The sequence below is a fragment of the Dipteris shenzhenensis genome, chromosome 1 (genome assembly GCF_047967505.1).
Source record: "Dipteris shenzhenensis isolate YYH24624 ecotype China chromosome 1, Dip_SZ_1.0, whole genome shotgun sequence".
In the NCBI taxonomy this organism is placed as follows: domain Eukaryota; kingdom Viridiplantae; phylum Streptophyta; class Polypodiopsida; order Gleicheniales; family Dipteridaceae; genus Dipteris; species Dipteris shenzhenensis.
In genome coordinates, this window is record NC_141596.1 from 2,546,760 (window position 1) to 2,568,699 (window position 21,940).

General features: G+C 48.0%; 1 protein-coding gene across 2 annotated transcripts in view; it reads left to right on the plus strand.

Annotated features, from left to right (window-relative positions):
• LOC147905251 (chaperone protein dnaJ C76, chloroplastic-like) overlaps positions 1 to 21,940 on the plus strand; it is a 57,625-nt gene that overhangs the window by 32,376 nt on the left and 3,309 nt on the right. For both annotated transcript variants that reach the window (XM_087395840.1, XM_087395917.1), the window contains exons 5-6: positions 7,030 to 7,111; positions 19,374 to 19,427. In XM_087395840.1, coding sequence (XP_087251966.1) covers positions 7,030 to 7,111; positions 19,374 to 19,427 — 136 coding nt within the window. The remainder of the gene's footprint in view (positions 1 to 7,029; positions 7,112 to 19,373; positions 19,428 to 21,940) is intronic.

The window sequence follows — 21,940 nt, forward strand, 5'->3', positions numbered from 1 at the left end:
CAACACCCTTCTGGGGGTGTGATATCTTTTTTTTTCCCCAAAAAGATTACTTCATGAAGTATGAATGAAAGCTGCAAGAGCAAGGTCAAATGGGGGAGTACATCGTGACATGCATGAAAGAAAAAACAGCTATAAAAGAGCTAGCAAAAATCCAAGGTGGAGGCTGAAAATGCCACCTCAACCCTCAAAAAGAGCTAACAAAAATCCAAGGTGCGGGTGCGATATCTTGAGGACAGAGTGGAGGAGATTTGAGTGGCTACAAGTGATTATGAGATCCAGGATGATTAGGAGTAAGCCCTCAATCCCACATGAGATATTATAGTCAGAATTCTCCATAACACTTTCAAACAATGATCACTCTTAAGATTCATCCACCTTAGATTATATTACGTACGTCCTACGCACTACTGCAGATCACGGGAGTAGCACCATCTAAATTCCACCCAGCCAATTCCTATTGAAGCGTAAGAACACACAGAGAAGTCGAAATCCTCGATCAGAATCCATAGGTGAAGCTCATCTTCTCTCTCTTACTTACCTCAACAGCCCCATCTCCCTAGATGGATCTAGATGCCACATGTCATCATGATAGGGCCTTTCCTAATGCATCTTTTCACCCCTCTCTTGGGATACATTTGATTTCCTTTGCCCCTAGGTACATTGCTTGCATTAGGCCCTTAGCCTTAGATCCACCTAGTCTGGTGCTATCAGCCCTCACCTAGGACCCTGATATTAATTCCCTCCCGATCATTTACATGAAGCGCAAATAAATATATTACAAACGTAGATCCTTAAGGGAAATGTCAACTGATTCTTCCGAGGTCATGCTACCTCGGCTAGAGCGTAACATTCCTTCCCTCTTTAGACATCAGCGTCCTCGATGATGAAGTCTGGGAACACTCTCCGCAACTGGTATACGGATTCCCAGGTAGCTTCTGATAGAGGCTGACCATGCCATGCAACCAACACCATGGGTATCTTCCGATTGCGCACTTGCATTGTTCCTCGGTCCAGGATTCTTGTTGGTTTGCGTCTTGCATTCTCCTCTATCTCCTGAAACAAAACCACACCTTCGATTAGTGAGTCACCAGCATGCAAAATTTTTTTTAAACGAGAAACATGGAACACTGGATGCACCTTACACCCCTGTGGCAATTCTAATTTATAGGCTACCTTGCCTATTCTCTTTAGAATTAACCACGGCTCACAGTATCGAGGTGATAACTTAGCACACTCTCTTGAAGTTAACGACTTCGAGTGCGAAGGAACTTTGAGAAAAACTTTTTCTCCTTCCTTAAATTCTCTTATAGACCAGTTTTCATCTGCATACGCCTTGGCTCTATCCATAGCCTGGCGGATATTAGCTCTCGCAAGTGCTAGCATCTCCTGCATCTGAACCACAAAGTTCGCGGCACTAGGCACTTTCTGAGGTACTCCAACTATAGTTGGATTCGCTGGTCTATAACCATAGTTCAGCTCAAACGGACTGAACCCTGTAGAGGAATGTTTTCTATCATTGTAGGCAAACTCTAACAATGGCAACCACTTGTCCCATGTATGTTGCCTCAATGACACATATGCCATCAGCATATCCTTTAAAATCTGGTTGACTCTCTCCATCTGACCATCCGTTTCAGGATGATCCCCACTACTCATTCCCAACTCAGTCCTTAGTGTCTCAAATATCGCTGTCCAAAAATGATTAGTAAATTTGACATCTCTGTCTGACACTATGGATCTAGGCAATCTGTGTAGATGAAATATATGGCTAATAAACAATCAGCCACTTGCGGGGCACTAACAGACTCTCTAGTCGGAATGAAGTGAGCCATCTTGGTTAGACGATCAACCACCACAAGGATAGAATCATACCCTCCTTGTGTTGTAGGCAGCCCTACAATAAAGTCCATGGAAATGCTCTCCCACTTACTTAGTGGTATCTCCAAGGGCTGTAAAAGTCCGGGTGGCTTCACCCGCTCGGCCTTGCTTACCTGACACGAAAAACACCGTGTCACATATTCATGAATATGCTTTTTCATCTTTGGCCAAAAGAAATCTCGCTTCACGAGATCATATGTATCCTCGACTCCTGGATGTCCCACACATGGGCTATCATGGCATTGTCGAATGACTCTCTGCTTGAGATCATTCTGACTAGGTACTACAACCTTGCCATTTCTTTTCAGCATACCATTCCTTATGGTATATCTTGCATATGTTTGGCCTTTTCTGGATGCTAGGTCATCCTTTTCTTCCCCGGGTCTAAACACATGAGCTTTAGGCCATAAGCTCTAGACAAACTCGTCCATCTTTTGAGTTTCTTTAATCTCGGTCATTAGAGCACTCTCTAATACCGTAAAACTCATATTGTGCATAATGCGAGACAACGCATCAGCAACCTAATTATCCTTCCCTCTTCGGTACCGAATCATCAAATCAAACTCCTGCATGAGCTCTGCCCACCTAGCTTGGCGGCCCCTCAAGTCAGGCGGTTTACAAAAATGTTTCAGAGTATCATGATCTACATCCACATAAAACTCTAAACCATACAAATAATGCCTCCATGTTTTCAAAGCATGGATAACAGCATACAACTCCAATTCATGAGTTGGCCAATTTCGCTGAGAGGGAGAAAGCTTCTTGCTTTCAAAGCCTACTGGCCTTCCCTCTTGAAGAAGAACTGCTCCTACCACAATGCCACTTGCATCGGTTTCTAGGAACAATGGTTTTTGGGGATCAACTATTTTTAACACCGGTCCTCTGACCACAGCTTGTTTTATGGTGTTAAAACTTTCTTGTTGATTCCGTCCCCATATAAAAGGTACTTTATCTAAGGTCAGATCAGTCAATGGCGATACTATTTTGGAATATCCTTAGATATGCTTTCTATAAAATTGGACAAATCCCAAGAATGATCGCAAAGCGGTCAAACTCTAAGGGATTGGCCAAGTCAGTATCGCAGCCACTTTCTTTGGGTCCATTTCTACCCCCTTTGGAGTAATTATGAATCCTAAATATTCAAGCCTAACCATACACAGTATAGTTTTCTTTTTATTTACATAAAGACTGGCTTTCCTCAAAGTACTAAACACTATTCTTAAGTGTTCCTGATGCTCAGTTATACTTTTACTGAATACCAGAATATTATCAATAAATGTACTACAAACTTTCCGATTCACGGACGTAGTAAATCGTTCATAAGCATGACGAATGTAGCTGGAGCATTGGTAAGTCCGAAGGGCATTACCAAAAACTCAGAATGACCAAACCTACTTCTGAAAGCAGTTTTATGCACATCCTCGGCTCTAATCTGGATCTGATGGTAGCCACACTTAAGATCTATCTTGCTGAAAATCATGGCTCCATGTAATGCATCTAGCAAATCATCAATCCGAGCCATCGGATACCTGTGCTTAACAGTGATATTATTCAATGCTCTGTAATCTATACAGAGGCGAAACGTATCATCCTTTTTTTTCTTTAATATCACTGGTGAAGCAAAAGGTGAGAAACTTGGTTGAATTTGCCCCAACTTGAGGTATTCTTCTAGTTGCCTTTGCACCTCCGCTTCTTTGGTAAAACTCATTCGATAGGGAGGTCTATTTACAGGTTCTGCCCCCGCGATTAGTTCAATCTTGTGCTGAACATTCCGCTCTGGAGATAACCCATAAGGTAGCTCATCCCTAAAACAGTTAGAGAACTCCTCTGCTGTAAGATCAGCCAGCTTGGCCATTTCACCACTTTGCGCAACATCAATGCTAGCCGAAGAATCATCAACCGGCTCTACCGATGCTGTACAAAGGAATTAAAACTCTTATTAAGCTTTTCGGATCTCCATCACGGAAACCAACGGTCCCTGAGGTACATCTTTCTCACCTCGTAAGACATAAAGCACATCATTCATCATGAATTGATGTACGTGCTTTTTTCAATCAATGGCTGGATTCTTCCTAGAATGCCACACCTTACCCAGGGCTATATCTGCATGAGCTTACCCAGGACTATATCTGCATGAGCAAGCTTAGTCGTTTCAAAATCAAGCTTCTCAACATAGTCCTGAATACGAAGCTCCAACTGGGCAACCCTTTGGTCCCATACTTCAGTTGAACTTCCATCTGCCATCCTGACTGTATATGCATAGTCAGATGGGCTAGTCTTTAACTTCAACCTCTTCACGAGCTTGGAGTTAATTACATTGTGAGTTGACGCCGAGTCAAACAACACAATGACATCATGATTGGCCACTTGTCCTTTCATCTTAATTAACTCCGTATCATTAAAGACTGTATACCCCGTTGCTGCGGGCTTAGATAGGATGTTATCAGGTGCACTTGTTACTAGCCTAGCAACAGACACGCATAACAAACAAGGTACTAACCTCTGAGAAGATCCCGCTAGCTGAATCTGCATCTGTTCCGCTCTAGGATTTCCCTCCATTTCCACGTCGCATTCTGAGACTACCATCTCAGCCACCTGACGATCCTTATTTCGTGGACAATCTTTCCATTGATGAGGCTGAAGGCAACCAAAACACATGCCTTCTCTCCTCGCTTTTTCTCTTTGCTCTAGGTTTAAGGGAGACTTTGACCAAGCTGCCATTGGGGTTACTTTTCTCTTCACTCTAATGGTGGTACTTGATTTAGGAGTTTCAGCTGGTTTCGCCTGCTTGGCTTGACCACTTGGCTGAGAACCACTCCCTTTACTAATCCACTTCTTCTTAAACCCAGATTTCTTCTGGTATCCATACTGGGTTCCGACCTGCGCAAACCCACTTGGCCTGCTGCCCTTGGCATCTTCATAGTTCAGGGCTATGGCTATTGCATCATCCAACGTGTTCGCATACTTAGCCGGAACTTCCATTTTAATCCGATCATTCAATCCAAATATGAAATCTTTCACTTGGATTGATTGAGGTAGGGGTTCATCAACCTTCATTACGCTCTCTCGAAACTTATCAGTGTATTCTGCCACTGACAAATTTCTCTGACGAAGGTTTCTATACTGATCCCAAGCTCGTCAGAAGTGTTTCCTAAATTCTCTTTTAAACCCCTCCCAGGTAGTGGATGCAATACCATCTTTCTGTTGTTTAATCCACTACCGATCCGCTGTCTCACTAAACATGTGGGTGGCCTCGCGGATTTTCTTGATATCATTTTTGATTTCACAAATGGCGAACACCTCGTCCCATTTGTGTAACCAGGTCTCAATGACATCAGAACTACGGTCATTCATCCGACTAGAATACTATTCCGGCCTTTAATTGGCAATATTAGGTACTTTAGCCTTCCTAGGCTCGACCGTATGAACACTAGACTCCGGTTCCATTGGAGCCTTTCCTTTCTCATCTTGAGAAGTTTTGGCAGACATACTGTGTATCACTCTTCTAAGTTTAGACTGCCCTGCATTTGCCTGTAACTATTGTGCTAATAACTGCCGCAAGGCATCCTCAAGTAATGCAATCCTGCCAGATAAGGTGTGAACAACTGGGCGCGACACCTGCTGAGTCGGTTGGACTCCTGACTCTACAGGGTCCATCCTGGAAGCTCCTTCTTCTACTTCCATTCAGGTCAATGAGTGTTTTGTTTTATTTTGTGTCAAAAAAAAATAAAAATAAATAAATACCGCTAGAAACTGTAATTACAAGCTGACAAAATTCTAACACAATTCCCAATACTAGGGAATACCTGCAATCCCATATGCACAGTGACTAGGCATTTGACACATGCATAACCCAAATACCGCTTTTCCCTATACTAGGAAAATTCCTGCAAATCAACTCTGACTGAAGCACACAGGCATATACACAAGCATAATCTGACCCTGCTTTGAATCACAAGCCTACATACGGGCTGGCTATCCTTCCATGCAAGCTGAATATTCCACACAAGCTAAGTTCAGGAAAAAAAATGAAAATGACGAAAACAGGAGCAAATGATGTCGAAGGCCCCCTGGTCTGCTGTTCGCTCCTGCCACCCGATTTGATACTGTGCCAGATCATGACGCCGGATATCAACACTCGCAATATCTGCAACCCTTGGAGTCTTCACGTAGCGCAGATATCCCGCTTTCCTTATGAGCAACGATGCTACCAATCATGGAGCGGCTGAGTCATCCTAAATAGGAGCAGGGTTCCCGTAAGCAAGACGGACGTTCCTCCGTCGATGAAGTTTCGTAGATGAAGCAAATTCGAAACTCCCACTTTCGTTTCATCAATTTATAGGAAAGACAAACTCGCAGGCGTAGGCTAACCGCAGCCTCTTTGGAACTTAAGCTGCAAGGCCACAGAGCCGTCCGTCCATCGTCAGCCTACCCTAGGAGAGCTCGGTCCATGTGCTTTAACAACTAAAACCCAAAAGTCCATGGAATTGTCCAAGTACTTACAATTTAACCCAATCACAAGCCTTCTTAAATGTAGAGAGGTGCTGCAATATACATGTGTGTCCCTTGAATGTAAGGGGATGGCCTTCTCAAAGATGAAAACGTTCTCCAAGGTGCTCCAACCTTGAACAAAGCTTGTCTTGGAGCATTGAATGATGTTAGACACAAGAAGCTTAGATAGAACACTAGGAATTTAGCGACGCTTTTGTAGGCTATACAAAGAGCACAACAAATTTCCTATTACCCAAGTCACCATCATTTTATCAAGACGTCTCCATAGGCCTATTGCTTTAGTTTTATATTAACAGCCTCAAAGTTTATGTCAAGAGCTGCTATCTTGCTCTTTCTTTGGAAACAGAGGACTATTTCTTTTCTTGAATAGATTGGAGTTTTTCTGGATCAAAATATTTGATGCTGTAGTTGCATCACAAAATATGAATAAGTAAATGCTTTAAAAAGTGTATTTGATGCTGTAGTTGCATCACAAAATATAAATAGGATAAATGCTTTAAAAAGTGTTTTTTGAAGTTTGTGATTGCCAAATATTCTTGAATCCCAAACGATAAGTTTAAGTTGTATGCTTAGTTATTGTAGATCTCTGTTTTGGATTTGTCAAGCTGAATTTGTGATCTTTGTTGTATTTTGATGCAGCCCTGTCGATTGCATTCATTGGGTTTCTGCAGCTGAACTCTCTTTGCTAGAAGATGAAATGCGCAAAATGGAGCGTGTCAATGTGAGTGACTACTGAAATTTAATGATAGTGGTGTTTTATGAAACTTCTCTAAGGTGAGACGAATCGTTATAGTTCATCTATGAACGGAAATGCACAAGTATCATGCAATGCTGTCCCAAGTCTACTCAAAGAAAATCATGAAGACCCTTTTGAGAAGAATGCTCTCTTTTCATATGGAAAACCTCTCATAGTCCTGATTCATACACGTGCTGCCTACAATTCCTGCTTGCAGACCCAGTGCATTCACTGCCCGTTGAGAGACCGAATGTTGATAACAAGGCTTATGGACTCCCCCTACTGTCCTCGTACTAGGGTCTTCTCGCCTAGGTGACTGTTGATTGATACCATCAGTAGACAGATATATTATCAATTTCAACACCAGTGTCAAACCGAGCACCGATTAGTTCCTTTACCTCTGTAGTAGTCAATTTTCTTCCAGGTGTGACAGGCCAAACAGACAAAACACTATACCAAATTATTATTTCTCCAAGTAAATAGCACATCAGGATTGCAAAAGTACACCATTTTGTCTCTCGTCCAGCTAAATTAGTCACAATCGCTAAAGAAGCAAGGTGCTACATCTCTACCTCTCAATTGCGTATCATACCGCTTGCAACCTACGAAATGTGGCCCTTCACTCGGCTAACTTTTGGGATTGTTGCCCTTGTGAGTACTATCTCTGCCAGATTGCCTACTGGCAAGCTTGATAATGGCAATGAACTTAGTCTATGCATACATGCAGCTGAATTTTCATCCAAGCTGTAATGTAATGGTCTTGATTGTCATGACAATTATCTCAGCTAGAGAAACCTTACGTATCTTGGAATGTCTGCTTATGTAGGAAGGGCGAAGTAATGGAAATTTGACATCGGAATATGTGAGGTTAAAACCATGCGCTGTCTGCTAGAGGTAGAGGTAGGGGAGGAAGGTGGAGCAACAAATTGTCTTAATAGGTGGATTCTCAGGTCGTATAGGTGTGTTGTTAGGGGCTTGAGTGTGATGAGATTGGGTGGAGCGGGATCGGATGGAGTCCTGGAACCTCTCAGAATAGGCATCCCATGTCTCACAAGTGGAATGTGTGAGATCAAGGAGCTGATCGGTGATGGGTGCTCTTGGAGAACTTCAAGTAGTGTTGGGGGACGTTGGAGGCATGGAGATATGTGGGAGGGCATCAAGAAAGGTCTCAGTATCCATGTTTGAGCGGTTGTATGGGAGGCCCTAATCGAAGATTTCGATATGGATTCACAATGCTCACAGAAGAGGTCTCTCTCGGGAAGTTTTCTTGGAGGTTGGTCCATCAACTAACTTTTGGTCACATGACTTTTGAACTATTTGATAGTTGGCATGACCAAGGCGTTTATGCTACAAGGTCACCTCAGGTAACTGTGCGATGGCTACAACTGCTTGCAAGTTGGGCAAGCCGACTCCTATGGTTTAGAGGTGATTTATTCGTGGGCAGTCAATGGAGAATTTCACATCATTCATTTGTATCTCCTTACCATTGTACAAACATATGCTAGCGATCTGTTATCTCCCAAGAGGACCGGGATTGGATGAGAGAAGGATTCAAAACTGATAGACCATGGTTTTCTAGAAGTCATGTGCTGAGAAGCTCCAGTATCGAGATATCATTTGTGGGGGAAAGGTTTGATGAGGGTGCTCATTCCCTAGGAGACCCTCCTCAGGCCCAGTTGGAAGTTTTTTATCACTGGTTTAGTGAGTAGTAGCTGTCTAGATATGAATGTACATTCTTCTTAATGATGAATGTACATTCTTCTTAATGCAAAGTTTCTTTTACCCAAAAAAAAGGAAGGTGCTTTATCTGTGTGTGTACACAAAAACTGAAGAGATGGGTTAGTGGTGGCACGATTAGCTTCAGAGAATGATGTCTTGGAAATCCTTTGGGTGGATTTCTTCCACTTCTGCTTGCCATGGTAATTATTACATTGTTCATGTCGTGGAGCCAGTGTTGGTGTAGGTAGCAAGGGCGGAATTGAGATGACTGTGTAGAGGATGAACCATTAGATGAATTTTGATTTTTAAACTTCTGGAACCATCCATTCTTCCCTTGCTTAGCATTGATTAACAATGCTGAGGAGTTGCTCTGGTTGTGCTCTCCATTTTTGTTTATGCATGGCATCTTCCTGCATTATTTTACCAATCAGAGATGGTAGGGTTAATTTTGCAAGGTTAGATTGTGTCGTCCACGAAGGGGGCGCCAATCTGGAGGAAGGGCCGTAAGTTACATCGTTACTTGCTGGAAAGGTTGGATATTGAGTCTTGCAGCATTATCGACATGGTCATAAGTGGATTTGAGTTTATCTCATATTGGATGTCTTTAATGAATGGGCCAACTCAATTTATCCCATGTCATTCTCGGCTTGCAATGTCCGTTTGCTCAAGAGTCGCTTGCCACTTATCAAGAAAATCAAAAACTGACTCATTTTCATGCAGCTGAAGGTTCACCATTATCAACATGGTCATTAAGTGGATTTGAGTTTATCCCATATTAATTTGGATGTCTATGGATCAACTAAATTTGGGTGTCTACACGATGAAGGATTATGTCAGAGCGGGCTCTGAAATCCACAAGAACACACTCAATGCATGTTGGGAAAGGTGATGCCATGATCTACCAAATTTCCATTGACATAGTCCCAGAGTTCAGATCGAATCAACAACATCTCCATTTTGATGACCCAGATGCAATCGCTCTTAATGTCCCCCAGCTTCTTAATCTTATAAATTTTCTTGCTTCATGATGCCATTATTGTGAAACTGCACAAGTTTCTCCTAGGACTGTTTCAAAATGAGTGCAAAAGCATGGTCCAAGGGTATGGTTATGATCTCTGTTCTAGACTCATTCCAATACGGAAGGAATATGGGGATATCTACCCAGAAATTTACTTCACGGGGATCTCTCATGTTTTGGGCATTTCAAATATACAACTGGGAAGGAGGGTTCCCCTTTGAGGCCTGAGCAGTTGTAGATGAAAGAGATCAGGCTGAAGGAGTGAATACAAACAGGCTCTGGTACTATATTGAGAATTAGAAGAAGAAGAGTTGGAGATAACATGCATGCATAGAGAGAAAGAGAAGAAATGCCTCTATTACAAAGCTTTGCCTTACATGAGTAAGTGTACAAGAAAGTTATTCGGCCATTTATTTGTGCTAGACTTCTAGTATACACGCTCTTATGCGGATCTACCCTAATATAACTTAGGTAAGTGAAAATAACCATGTAGGAGTTAATTATTTCTAACAGGAGCCTTTGGTATCACATTGCCCGTGCAAACCCTCTTCTAGAGACGACTTTGGAGATCCTACCAAAAGAGACCAATTTCTTGTTCTTCTGGCTCTTCCAACATGGTGGACTCCTGGTCAACTACTGGAACCTTTGGAGCCAAGATGCCTTACAACCTTGAGTCCATTCAGCATCTCATTTAGGGGTGCAGAGAGGACCACAGGATTTGACAGGGCATTGCACCATTGTTGGTAGGATGAGGAGAGGCACTAGATCACTTGGGCATTGGTGGCCAAGTGCAATTAGTCAGGCCTGCAAATTTTCTATGAGGTAGCTGATTTGGGTAGGACCATTCTTATTGTCAAGGGAGCCGTCTGCTTATTAGCAATGCCTGTTTCCTCAAACAGACATTAGGCCCCTCCATACACTCGGCTTCAGGGAGCATTGCGAGCTCAGCACATGGGAAATTTAGAGATCCAGATGCACATCAGAAGTCCTTATTTTGTAAAGAAAAGAGTTATCCAAACATTAAATCTCTCTCACAGCCAAAAAGAAAAGTGGATCTTTCACAACAATTAGGTATCCAGCTAACAAGCAATGCAGTCATCGTTTGAAGGGCCATACCAAATCCTGGATGAATTCTTTTTAAAATGTAACTATTAAATTGAGTTTAACCAACAGCAGTCAAAACGAAAAGTAGATCTTTCTCAAGGCTGCATTCACAACAATTAGGTATCCAGCTGACAAGCAATGCAATCATCGTTTGAAGGGCCATACCAAATCCTGGATGAATTCTTTTTAAAATGTAAATATTCAATTGAGTTTAACCAACAGCAGTCTTCCCACGTCTCTTAGAGAGGCTTTAGTTGTCATATTAGGTAGGTGAAACCTAGAGTGACCTCTTTCACAGAGTCGGGCCTTTTGAAAGCTTCCATGCCAAGAAATTGCATGGTTCTGAAGAAAATTCGGAAACCACAAAATGAAGGGTTGATGGTTGTTACCAATTGGTACAACAATTCTTACAAAGTAGATCTTTCTCAAGGCTGCATTCACAACAATTAGGTATCCAGCTGACAAGCAATGCAATCATCGTTTGAAGGGCCGTACCAAATCCTGGATGAATTCTTTTTAAAATGTAAATATTCAATTGAGTTTAACCAACAGCAGTCTTCCCACGTCTCTTATAGAGGCTCTAGTTGTCATACTAGGTAGGTGAAACCTAGAGTGTCCTCTTTCACAGAGTCGAGCATTTTGAAAGCTTCCATGCCAAGAAATTGCATGGTTCTGAAGAAAATTTGGAAACCACAAAATGAAGGGTTGACGGTTGTTACCAATTGGTCCAACAATTCTTACAAAGAGGCATTGAGGCTGGGTCAGATAATAATTGAATTTCACTTGTGTTCTTTTCGTTTCCATGTGCAAAGATGTTGGTTAGACGTCTCCTTTGCAAGTAATGGTAGCCCAAAGGCTAGGGTTTAGTCCCTCGTGTAAAACTTGACTTCAATAAATGTTAAATATCAGGCACCAGAACGCTCCTGTGAGCCCCCCTCCCTCCCTCCCGCAACCTCTACCTCCCTACCCTCCTTCGCCTCTCTCCCTCGCCCTCGCCCTCGCCCCCCTCGCTCTCGCCTACCCCCCTCGCCCTCGCCGCACCCCCCCGCCTCAGCCCGCCTCCACGCCCTCACCCCCTAGCCCCTCCGCCCCTCGACCCTCGCCTCACCTCTCGCCTCGCCCCTCGCCTTACCCCCCCGCCCCTCGTCTCGCCCCTCGCCGCGCCCTCCGCCCGCCCCCTGCCTCGCCCCTCCGCCTCACCTCGCCCCTCGCTACGCCCCCGCCCCCTCGCCTCGCTCTCCGCCCGCCCGACCGTCCGCCCGCCCGCCCGCCCCTCGCCCCTCCGCCCTTCCGCCCCGCCCCCTCGCCCCACCCCGCCCTCCACCCTCGCCCTTCACCCCCCTCCGCCCCTCCGACCTCCGCCCCCGCCCCTCGCCCTCGCCCCTCCCCCTCCGCCCCCCGCCCTCGCTTCCACCGCCTTCCCTCCCCCTCGCCTTCGACCTCCGCCTCCGTCCTCCCTTTCGCCTTCCGCCTCCGCCCTCGCCTTCGCCTCCGCTTCCCCCCGCCCCTCCGACCTCCGCCCCCGCCCCTCCCCCTCCGCCCCCCGCCCTCGCTTCCACCACCTTCCCTCCCCCTCGCCTCCGTCCTCCCTTTCGCCTTCCGCCTCCGCCCTCGCCTTCGCCTCCGCTTCCCCCACCCGCCTCGCTTCGTTTCGTCTCGCCTCACCCTTCTTCGTCACACCCAGGCTCCACCCCTCGTCTATCTCCCCCCCTTTTTTGGTGGAAGCCTCTTCTTCATCGGAGGTCTCGCAGTTTGTCTTGGCGGTATGGCGACTCCCTGCTCGGAACCGGAGGCCCAGCCGGACCCTCCCTCTCCAGATGCCTACCGCGTTATCTTGACAGAGCAACAGTCGTCTCGGGTACAAGAGGTTGCCAATGACTTTGCCCTTACTTCCGTCTATGGCAGAGTCATTGGACACTCTCCCTCCAGATCAGCCATCAGGGACTGGCTCCAGTCCACTCTCATGCTAGAGAACAGCCACATCGAGGAGGTGGCCCTTATGGGAAGGGGCATCTTCTGGCTTAAACTCTCCACTGCGAAAGCTGCGAGCAACCTGATTGCTGGTTCCCCCACATCTGTGGATGGAAAGATCATCATGATAGTCCCTTGGTACCGTGGATTCAGCGCAACGGATTTTGATGCTCGTTTCCGCATACCTCGCCACCCAGTGACGCTAGTTTTTCCAGGTCTTGCTATTGAGTTGCGGCCGATAGTCAGGGACCTGGGCTCCCACTTTGGCTGGGTAATGCATGACACTTTCATCGACGCGGTTACTGCGGCAGGAGCCCCCCGAGTCCGTGTGGCTGTGGCAAACCCTGCGACTCTCCCTGCAGTGATTGAGATTGTGACAGACGCTGGCAGCATTACCCAGAGCATGGTAGTCACAGGACAGCCTGAGGTGTCACGGCTTTGGGCTCCTCTCGGCCCCCCAAGCCCCCCCCCCTCCGCCCCCTCCCCCCCCCTCCGTGCAGCCACATCAGGAGGAGTAGAGGCAGCCGGAGTCCGGTCCAGAGATGCCTGGTGGCTGGACCGAGGTCAGAAGGAAAAGAGGAAAGAATAAGAAGATTTCTGAAAAAGGCAAGGAGGCAGAGGTTACCCAACCTGCAGCAGCGCCTCAGAGACCTGACAGGCAGCCGCCCTAGGGTCCTGGGAGAGCAGCTTCTTCGACTGTAGCCCGCCCTCCGCAGCCTCAGGTCCCCCTCTCTTCCGCTCCCCAGCCCCCTTCCACTCAGCCTAGCCCCTTCCCCAGTTGCACCCCCCTCTTCCCGACTCGCAGCATCAGCCCCCGCCTCTTCCTCTTCAGCCCCCTCCTCTTCCTACTCAGCCCCAGTCCCAGTTTCAGCCCCATCCCTCTCCCCCCGCCCCTCTCAGCTCTCCTGCCGTGTCAGCTGCACCGATGATTTCTCAGCCGCGGGCAGCCCCCACTCCCCCTCCTCCGCCCCCCCCGCTAGTCGCTTCCATGGAGTCTGAGTTGCCTACCCCTCAGCCTCCTCCCCCTTCCCCACCCCAGGGAGGACACCCCGAGTCTACACCACCCTTGGAGCAGTCTTCCCTATCTGCTAGCCCGACCCCCTCAGTTGCAGACTCTGGCGGGCCTCAGCTTCAGGAGAGAGAGCTTTCTCGCGACTTCTATAGATCTGGCCCCTGGGACTACTTGGATGTGGCCGACCTTGGGACCTTCCCTGCTTGTCTCGACATCAGTATCTTCCTGCTCCGTAAAGGGGCGAATGGGAAGATCGCAGCCTTGGCCCCGAGGGATGGCCCTAGCTTTGCTTTCACATTTCTCAGCGACGGTACCGAGACTTGGACAGACGACTCCGTCTGGGAGGCTCTCAGAGAGCAGACGCACGCTCAGGTTTGCTCCTGGATAGGCCCGTCGGGTGGACAGCTTCTCGAGACTCAGTGGTCCGAGGGTGACGTGCGCCTGCGGTGGCATTGCGCCGCCAAGCGCTTCAGATTGATTGTGATCCTCAGGCCCCCTCTGTCGTGGCCCCTTCCCCAGGATGTCAGAGCCTGGACTCCTCAGAAACTCCGAGCCTTCTACGGGATGACTACCTCAGAGATCTCGAGTTGGCTCGAGAAAGCGTTTGTCCATGGGACTAAAGGCCTCATGCCTTTGCTAAAGGTTTTGAAGAATGGGCAGGACGACCCCGCCTCCCCCTCCAAACCCTCTCAAAAGCGTCAGCGCCTCCATTCCGAAATGTCAGCTTCTTCATTGACATCAGCCGCGAGCAGACAGTTGTTCGCAGCCTAGCAGTCCTCACCATGAGCTTACACCTTGTCTCCTGGAACGTGAACGGGTTCCAATTTTTTGGCACCCGTGGTCCTAGGAAGCTCATCTTGAGACAGGAACTTCAGCCAGCAGTGATTGGTCGCTTCGATATACTTCTGCTCCAGGAGCATAAGCTTTCAGTGGCTCATTCTCGTAGATGCGGGAAGATCCTCCCTGGACGCTCTCACACTTATTGGGAGCCCTCGATTGGTGCACAGGGTAGGAGTGGCGGTGTCTGTACTTCCGTGTGCGCGTTGTTTGCCCAAGGAGTTTTTGGTCATGGTACGTTGATTCCAGGCCGTGCACTTTGGGTTGGCCTAGAGTTGGAGGGTTCCAAAATAGGAATCCTCAACATCTATGCTCCCACAGACCTCCGATGCAGAGCCACTTTCTGGAGGACACTCACAGGGATTCTCCCAGACATGGATTCCTGGATTGTTGGAGGTGACTTCAACAATCTGGAGACTTTGGAGGACCAGTAGGACAGAGGACCAGAGTTTACAGGTATGGCTCAGGCAGAGTAGTCCGCTTGGGACTCCTTTATCTTCGCAACAGGAGGTAGGGACAGCTGGAGAGACCCGTCCTTCCGCCGTTGGCACGGGAGCTTGGACTTCTCGTGGGGCTTCCGCAGGGAAGGAGGCATACTCCTGGAGAGACTGGATAGATTTTATGTCAGTGATTGGGCCATCAGCAGAGGTGGTCAGGCGGGTATAGTGCCAGGGACGACACTCTCCGACCACGCGCCTGTGCTCTTATCATTAGACGCGGCAGCTTAGTCCCTTCCTCCCCGTTCGTGCCGGATTCCTGATTCCATCTTCTGGAGGGAGGAGGTGCGCAGTACTATCGGTAGCCTCTGGGACAGAGATTGGGGCGAGTGCGTGGATCTGGTAGATTCGGTGGCGCAGGCTTTGTAGGAGTCCAGCCAGATTTGCCAACTCGCAGCCCTTCAGGTTCGCCAGGAGTGGTGGGGCAGAGAGAGAGCTCTTCGTAGGGACCTCGCCTCCATTCAACGACTCCAGCAGGCAGCCCCGGGCTCAGAGGAGCTTCGGATCCAGGCCCTTCGAGCCAGAGCCCTTCTTGAGGAGACTCTCCAGCACCGCTCAGAGTTTTCCTATCACGCCTCCCTCTCATACTGGGCTCGGAAGGGCGACCGGATGAGCAGGGAGTTCTTCAGGATGCATGGCCAGAGAGCAGCAGGTGATCAGCTCCGGAGTCTTAGGACAGCGGAGGGGCACATCGTTACTGATCCGGGTGAGGTCTTGGGGTTGGCTACCGCCGACTTCTACAGGACTCTTTTCCAGCAGGAGCACCTTGCCCCTCGTACTCGACGTGCCCGCGAGGAGGTGTGGAGGCACATTCGAGCCCTTGTTCAGTCCAGCATGCAGGCGACGTTGATGGCACCATTCACTACTGACGAGATGCTGGAGGCCTTGATGGCCATCGATGGGCAGAAATGCCTTGGCGAGGATGGGCTCTCTCACGCTTTCTTCACCTCCTTCTGGGATCAGATCCATCAGCCCCTCCTAGCAGCCCTTCAGAGGATTTTCAGCAGCGGATATATGCCAGAGAGCCTCTCCTCGGGACTAATTTGCCTCATCCCGAAGGGAGGAGATCGACAGGAGATCCGTCAGTGGCGCCCGATCACTCTTCTCACCACTGCCTACAAAATCCTAGCCAAGATGATCAGCGCCAGAGTTCGGCCTCTACTTCCTGACCTCATTCATGACACTCAGACAGGCTTTGTCCAGGATCGCAGTATCCTGGATAATGTCTTCACCTTCTCAGAGGTGACGGAGTGGGCTCAGCACAGTGGGTCACACTTAACCATCCTACTTCTCGACTTTGAGAAGGCCTACGATCGAGTGGACTGGTCCTTCCTGGAGGGTACTCTGGAGAGACTAGGATTCCCAGTAGGATGGATTCAGGGTATTTCAGCGTTATACAGGACAGCTTCCAACAGGGTCATCATCGGCGGCAGGATGGGAGAGCGATTTCGTTTGGAGAGATCAGTGCGTCAGGGTTGCCCCCTCGCTCCTTACTTGTTTCTCTTCTTCGCCGAGGCCATGACATACTACCTTCGGGCGAGGTCGACCGGACCGGGGTGTTCGCCTTTCCATCAGGGAGGACATGGAGCTCCTGGACTTGGAGTATGCAGATGACACAGCGCTGTACGTTTAGGATGATGAGATGATGCTGGAGAGGGTGAGGCTGGCCTTAGAGGTCTTTTGTTCGGCAGCCGGTGCGAAAATCAACTGGCACAAATCAGTTGGTTTTCTCACAAACCCAGGGGCGTGCTCACAGTGGGGGAGGTTTTTGGGTTTCAGATGGATCCCGCGGGGACAGACAGCTAGATATCTCGGCTTTCAGGTCGGCCTGGACATCACGCCAGCTCAGCAGTTTCTCCCGGTGCTAGATTCTATTCGACGGAAGCTGGCTTTCTGGAGCACTGCTAAGCTCTCTCTTGCAGGACGTGCTCTTGTAGTCAACCAGGTTCTCCTGGCCACGGCATGGTATGTGGCCTCTTGTTGGTGTTTCTTGAGATCCAGCGTGGCACAGCTCAGGAGGTTGGTCCGGAATTTCCTGTGGTCTGGGGGGGATGGTCTCAGAGATACCAGAGCCAGGGTAGCTTGGCAGACAGTCATTCTTCCGCAGGCTGAGGGTGGCTTGGGGGTCATCGATCCTGAGCTTCAGAGTCAGGCCCTGCTGAGCAAGCTGGTTATCCGCGGTTTGACCCTGGGGGGGCAAACGTGGAAGATGTTACTTCAGCAGGGGATCGGTTCTTGCATCCCGCGCCGAGGTGGAGAGTGGCTACCGTCCCTCAGGTGGATCTTCACTTCTGCACCGCTCACTCACCCCCGCTCCCCGCTCATTCGTAGCCTTCTCATGGTTTGGAGGCGGCTCCGCCTCAGTCTCACACAGTCCCCTCTTAGCTGTCAGGAGGAGATCGACCGCCAGTCGCTCATCTGGAACGATCAGGTCAGAGATGCCTTGGGCCTTCAGCTGGGGGAGAGATCAGTGGGACGGTTGGATGCGGGGGCCAGCCTGGTCCCTTCGAGTTTGGAGGGACACGTACAGACACTTGGAGACCGTTGCTCTAGCAGCCGCAGCTGGAGGTGCCCGTGGAGCTCAGGCGAGACGCACAGAGATAGACGGAGCGATTCCAGCCGGTTGGTTGGTTCCACCCGAGATTCAGATCCTCATGCCTGGTGATGACCGTTGGCTGGGACAGTTCACCCCCCATGGCATCCCACTGGTGGTTGCAGGCCGGATGGACGACACCTCTGTCTCCTTCGCGGTTTTGGGGGACGGCCGACTCAGGAGAGAGAATGTGGTCATCGACCCCCTCCTCCCGTGGCAGAGGGTTCGAGTCGTAGGCCTTGCGGGGAAGGTTTGACAGACCGATCCTAGTATAGAGCAGGATCAGCTGCAGTTATGGCGACTCTGGCTCTGGGAGGGGCGGGCCTTGTCAGAGCTTGATTGGGACCCAGGTGAGTGGAGATGGCCAGAGGTTGTGACAGGCCAGGGGCCGACCTCTTTCTTCGCTTACAGCACGACATTGGGCAGGAGAGTTTTCGGGAGGATGCAGAGCCGCCCGCCCACCCAGCGGCCGAGTTGGTATGCTCAGGGTATCTCCAGGCTATTATTGCAGGCCTTCTGGAAGGCCTTGTGGGAGAGCTGGCAGCCGTGGAAGATCTCCTACTTCCTTTGGCTACTCGCCCACAAGGGTCCTCCAGTGGGGAGCTGGTTGAGGCAGGTGGGTCAGGATGGACGTTGTTAGATCTGTCATGAGGATGAGGAGTCTCCAAAACACTGCTTGTGGAGCTGCACTCGCGCCCAGGAAGTGTGGAGGTGGACCTTCGGGATCCTTACTCGCGCAGCACCGGAGCTAGGTTTGATCACTTGGGGCGCGTTCTGCTGGTGCAGCACCGCACTTGGCTTTCATCAGTTGTTCGAGGCAGGCCCGCAGGACCCCACATTCCTTATCACACAGGGGACTTGGGGGCCGCTCGAGGGCATTTCGCCGCACGTGGCAGAGGCTAACATAGGATCTCAGGAGAGGCAGCCAGTCTGGGAGATTATTAGCAGCATCGTTGGATGGCACATTTGGACCTCGCGCTGCGCACAGATCCTCGGTGGCACCTCTCTTTCGACTGCCTAGGTCATGGCCGACATCTGGAGTGAGATTATACACACACTCAGAGGTCAGTGGGACCAGATACAGGGAGATTCCCGGGCTGGCCGGGAGAAGCGGCGACGTTTCCTCCGTGATTGGGATACGCAGGGCCTCTTCTTCGAGCATACTTCGTAGGGCCTCTTCTTCGAGCATACTTCGCAGGGCCTTCAGTGGCGCTATTCACCACCTCTCTGGCTGTTCATTCACACTTGCCTGATCCCTCCGTGAGAGGGAGCTTTATATTTTTGTTTCCTTTTAGGGCTGCGTCTGATTTGTGAACGCAGCCCCGTCAGATGCAAAGCTGACCTCATGTATCTTGTTTTCGAAGTAATATAATCAGCACTGTTTTTTCGGCAAAAAAAAAAAAAAAATCAGGCACCCATGGTGTCTATGTTTTCTTGTCAGATTGAATTCGCATCTAGTCAGGAATCTAATTGAATTTTTTCGTTGGAATTTCCAGGTTGGTGTGATGCTTTCTGGCATGGGTTCTCAATCAGCAGACGTCTTTGCTATGGTATGCCTATCCACAAGAATGCAGATATTAACATAAGAATATGGAAGCGTTTAGGTTAACCCTTATGAAGTAGTTGTAAAATTCAAGATGGAGACATTTGGTTGATCCGTCACATGAGTCCACAGTCTGGTTTTGGAAGCAGCAAAGCTGAAATTTGAGAAATGTGATCATAATTATACTTACATAAGGTATAAGATATAAGAATATGGAAGCGTTAAGCTTGACCCTTATGAAGTAGTTGTAAAATTCAAGACGGAGGCATTTGGTTGATACATCACATGAGTCCACAGTCTGGTTTTGGAAGTAGCAAAGCTGAAATTTGAGAAATGTGATCATAATTATACTTACATAAGGTATAAGATATAGAAGGAGATGAAAACAATTATTTTCTAGTAGTATGCAGACATGTATTCTCTGATTTTGTCTCCTTCCTTCCCACACTTGCACGTGTGATTGTGTCCTATAGACTTCTATTTTTGTTGTCTTATATAATCAAATCTGTTTCATTTATCCATCCTGATGCCTTTCTATTAATTATTCACCTTTGCCCTTGCATTTTATCTGTTTTCCTTTGCTGGTGCAGTTATGGAACATTTGTTTTTGGCTCATTTCGCTGGTCTCATATTCCCTTTTGTCTTCCTCTCCTACATTGTGAAGTTTGTACATCTTTGCATGCTTTTCCATTAGTCCCTGCATGCAGGGACATTACCTTCTCTTTTGTTTTATCGCTGCTGGTGGTCAATTGTTTGGAAGTTAAACTTTTTTTAAGGAAATGTATTTTCTGAGATGAATAAATTTGTGCTGGTTCACCTGTTGTACTTTTTTTTGGCCACTGTTTCTATGACTCCCCTTGCACAGCTGGCTTGCCCTGGTATCAAATTTCAGTCCACGGAATACTGGAGCATCCTTTTATTGATTGGTGGCTGCTTTGGCATAGTCTTGGAGTCACCTAAGACGGCAACCTCAGTCCTTATGGACGAAAGGCTTGTTCAGCAGTAGAGGGCCAATCTGCCATTCCTTCAAAGGCTATACTAGAGACCCTGAGTGGAGGTGTGATCGGTCTTCAATGAGTGGAAGTCACATTTCTCTCAGGATAGTTTGGGAGTTAGCCACTTGGTTTTCATGATGCAGACTTAAGGGAAAGGGAGAGGATCGTCCATGAAGTAAACCCTTCTACAGTCTCCCCGGTGAAATCCTACTCTAGTAGCCACTAATCCTCCATTTATATGTGTTGAGATTTTTTGTCAATGTGAAGGGCAGTCCCGGCAGCTGACCACTCTATGGGGGATTACCTCGTACAAAGCGCTGAACAAGTAGCCACTCTGGTGGTTTATAATGCCATATTATACCACCATCTATGAAATGAATGAAGTGGCCTGGCTCCCATATATTGATAAGGATGCATCATTTTTGTGTGAGAGAGAGGAGCAGACAAGCTGGGAGCAAAGAGGTGGAGAGCAAAACATTGGAGATGTAATAGATAAGAGATAAGATACAAACAAGAGTGGAGGTGGTTTTGTCTAGGTGACAAAACCACACTAACCCACCGTGGTTAGGGGGGGAAACCTCTAGTGAGGGAAAAGTGCAACTCACTTATGGATTGCATTGGTCACTGCGTAGAATATGGCAATAATTCTAACACCCCCCTGCAGTGCCAATGTGATGATGTACAAGGAAGTGATCAATCACCAAAAGGAGATAAGTTCAGGACACTGCGAAATGCCTCAAACTTCTCACCTGGAAGTGCTTTGGTAAAGATGTCTGCAACATTGTCATGTGTTGACACATAGATCATATTGATCTCCCCTGCATGTAACTTCTCTCTAACATAATGATAATGAACCTCAATGTGCTTCGTGTGAGCATGAAACACAAGATTCTTTGCCACTGCTATAGCACTTTGACTATCAGTGAGAATCGGAGAAGGACCCTCCAATGAGAGATGAAGATCAGCAAACAAACGACGCAGCCAAACACATTCAACTGTTGCTGTGAAAGCTGCCTTGTACTCAACTTCACATGAGGAAGTAGCCACAATAGATTGTTTCTTGCTCAGCCAAGAAATGCAAGCTTTGCCAAAAAAGAAACAATTTCCACTTGTGGACTGCCTAGTGTCATAGTCTCCAGCCCAATCTGAGTCATTGTAAGCATGCATCTATAAGTCACCATTAAGGAAAGCTGTTTTTATGTCCAACTGATGAACATTCCAAACGAAAGTTGCAGCCATTGCAATAACTGATCTGATAGTGGTCATCCGAGATGTAGGAGCAAAAGTCTCCTCATCATAATCTATGCCCTTTTTGTGAGCATATCCTTTGGCAACCAGATGTGCCTTGTACCAATCAATGGACCCATCTGGCTTCCTTTTCACTTTTGGTACCAATGGTATGTTTTCCTGGTGGTAAATCCACAACATCCGAAGTCTGATTTTTCTCAATGGACTGCAATATTTTCAGCCAGTATCTCGTCTTGAGATTCTTGACTGCCTCAAAGACTGGGTTCTTCAATCGGAC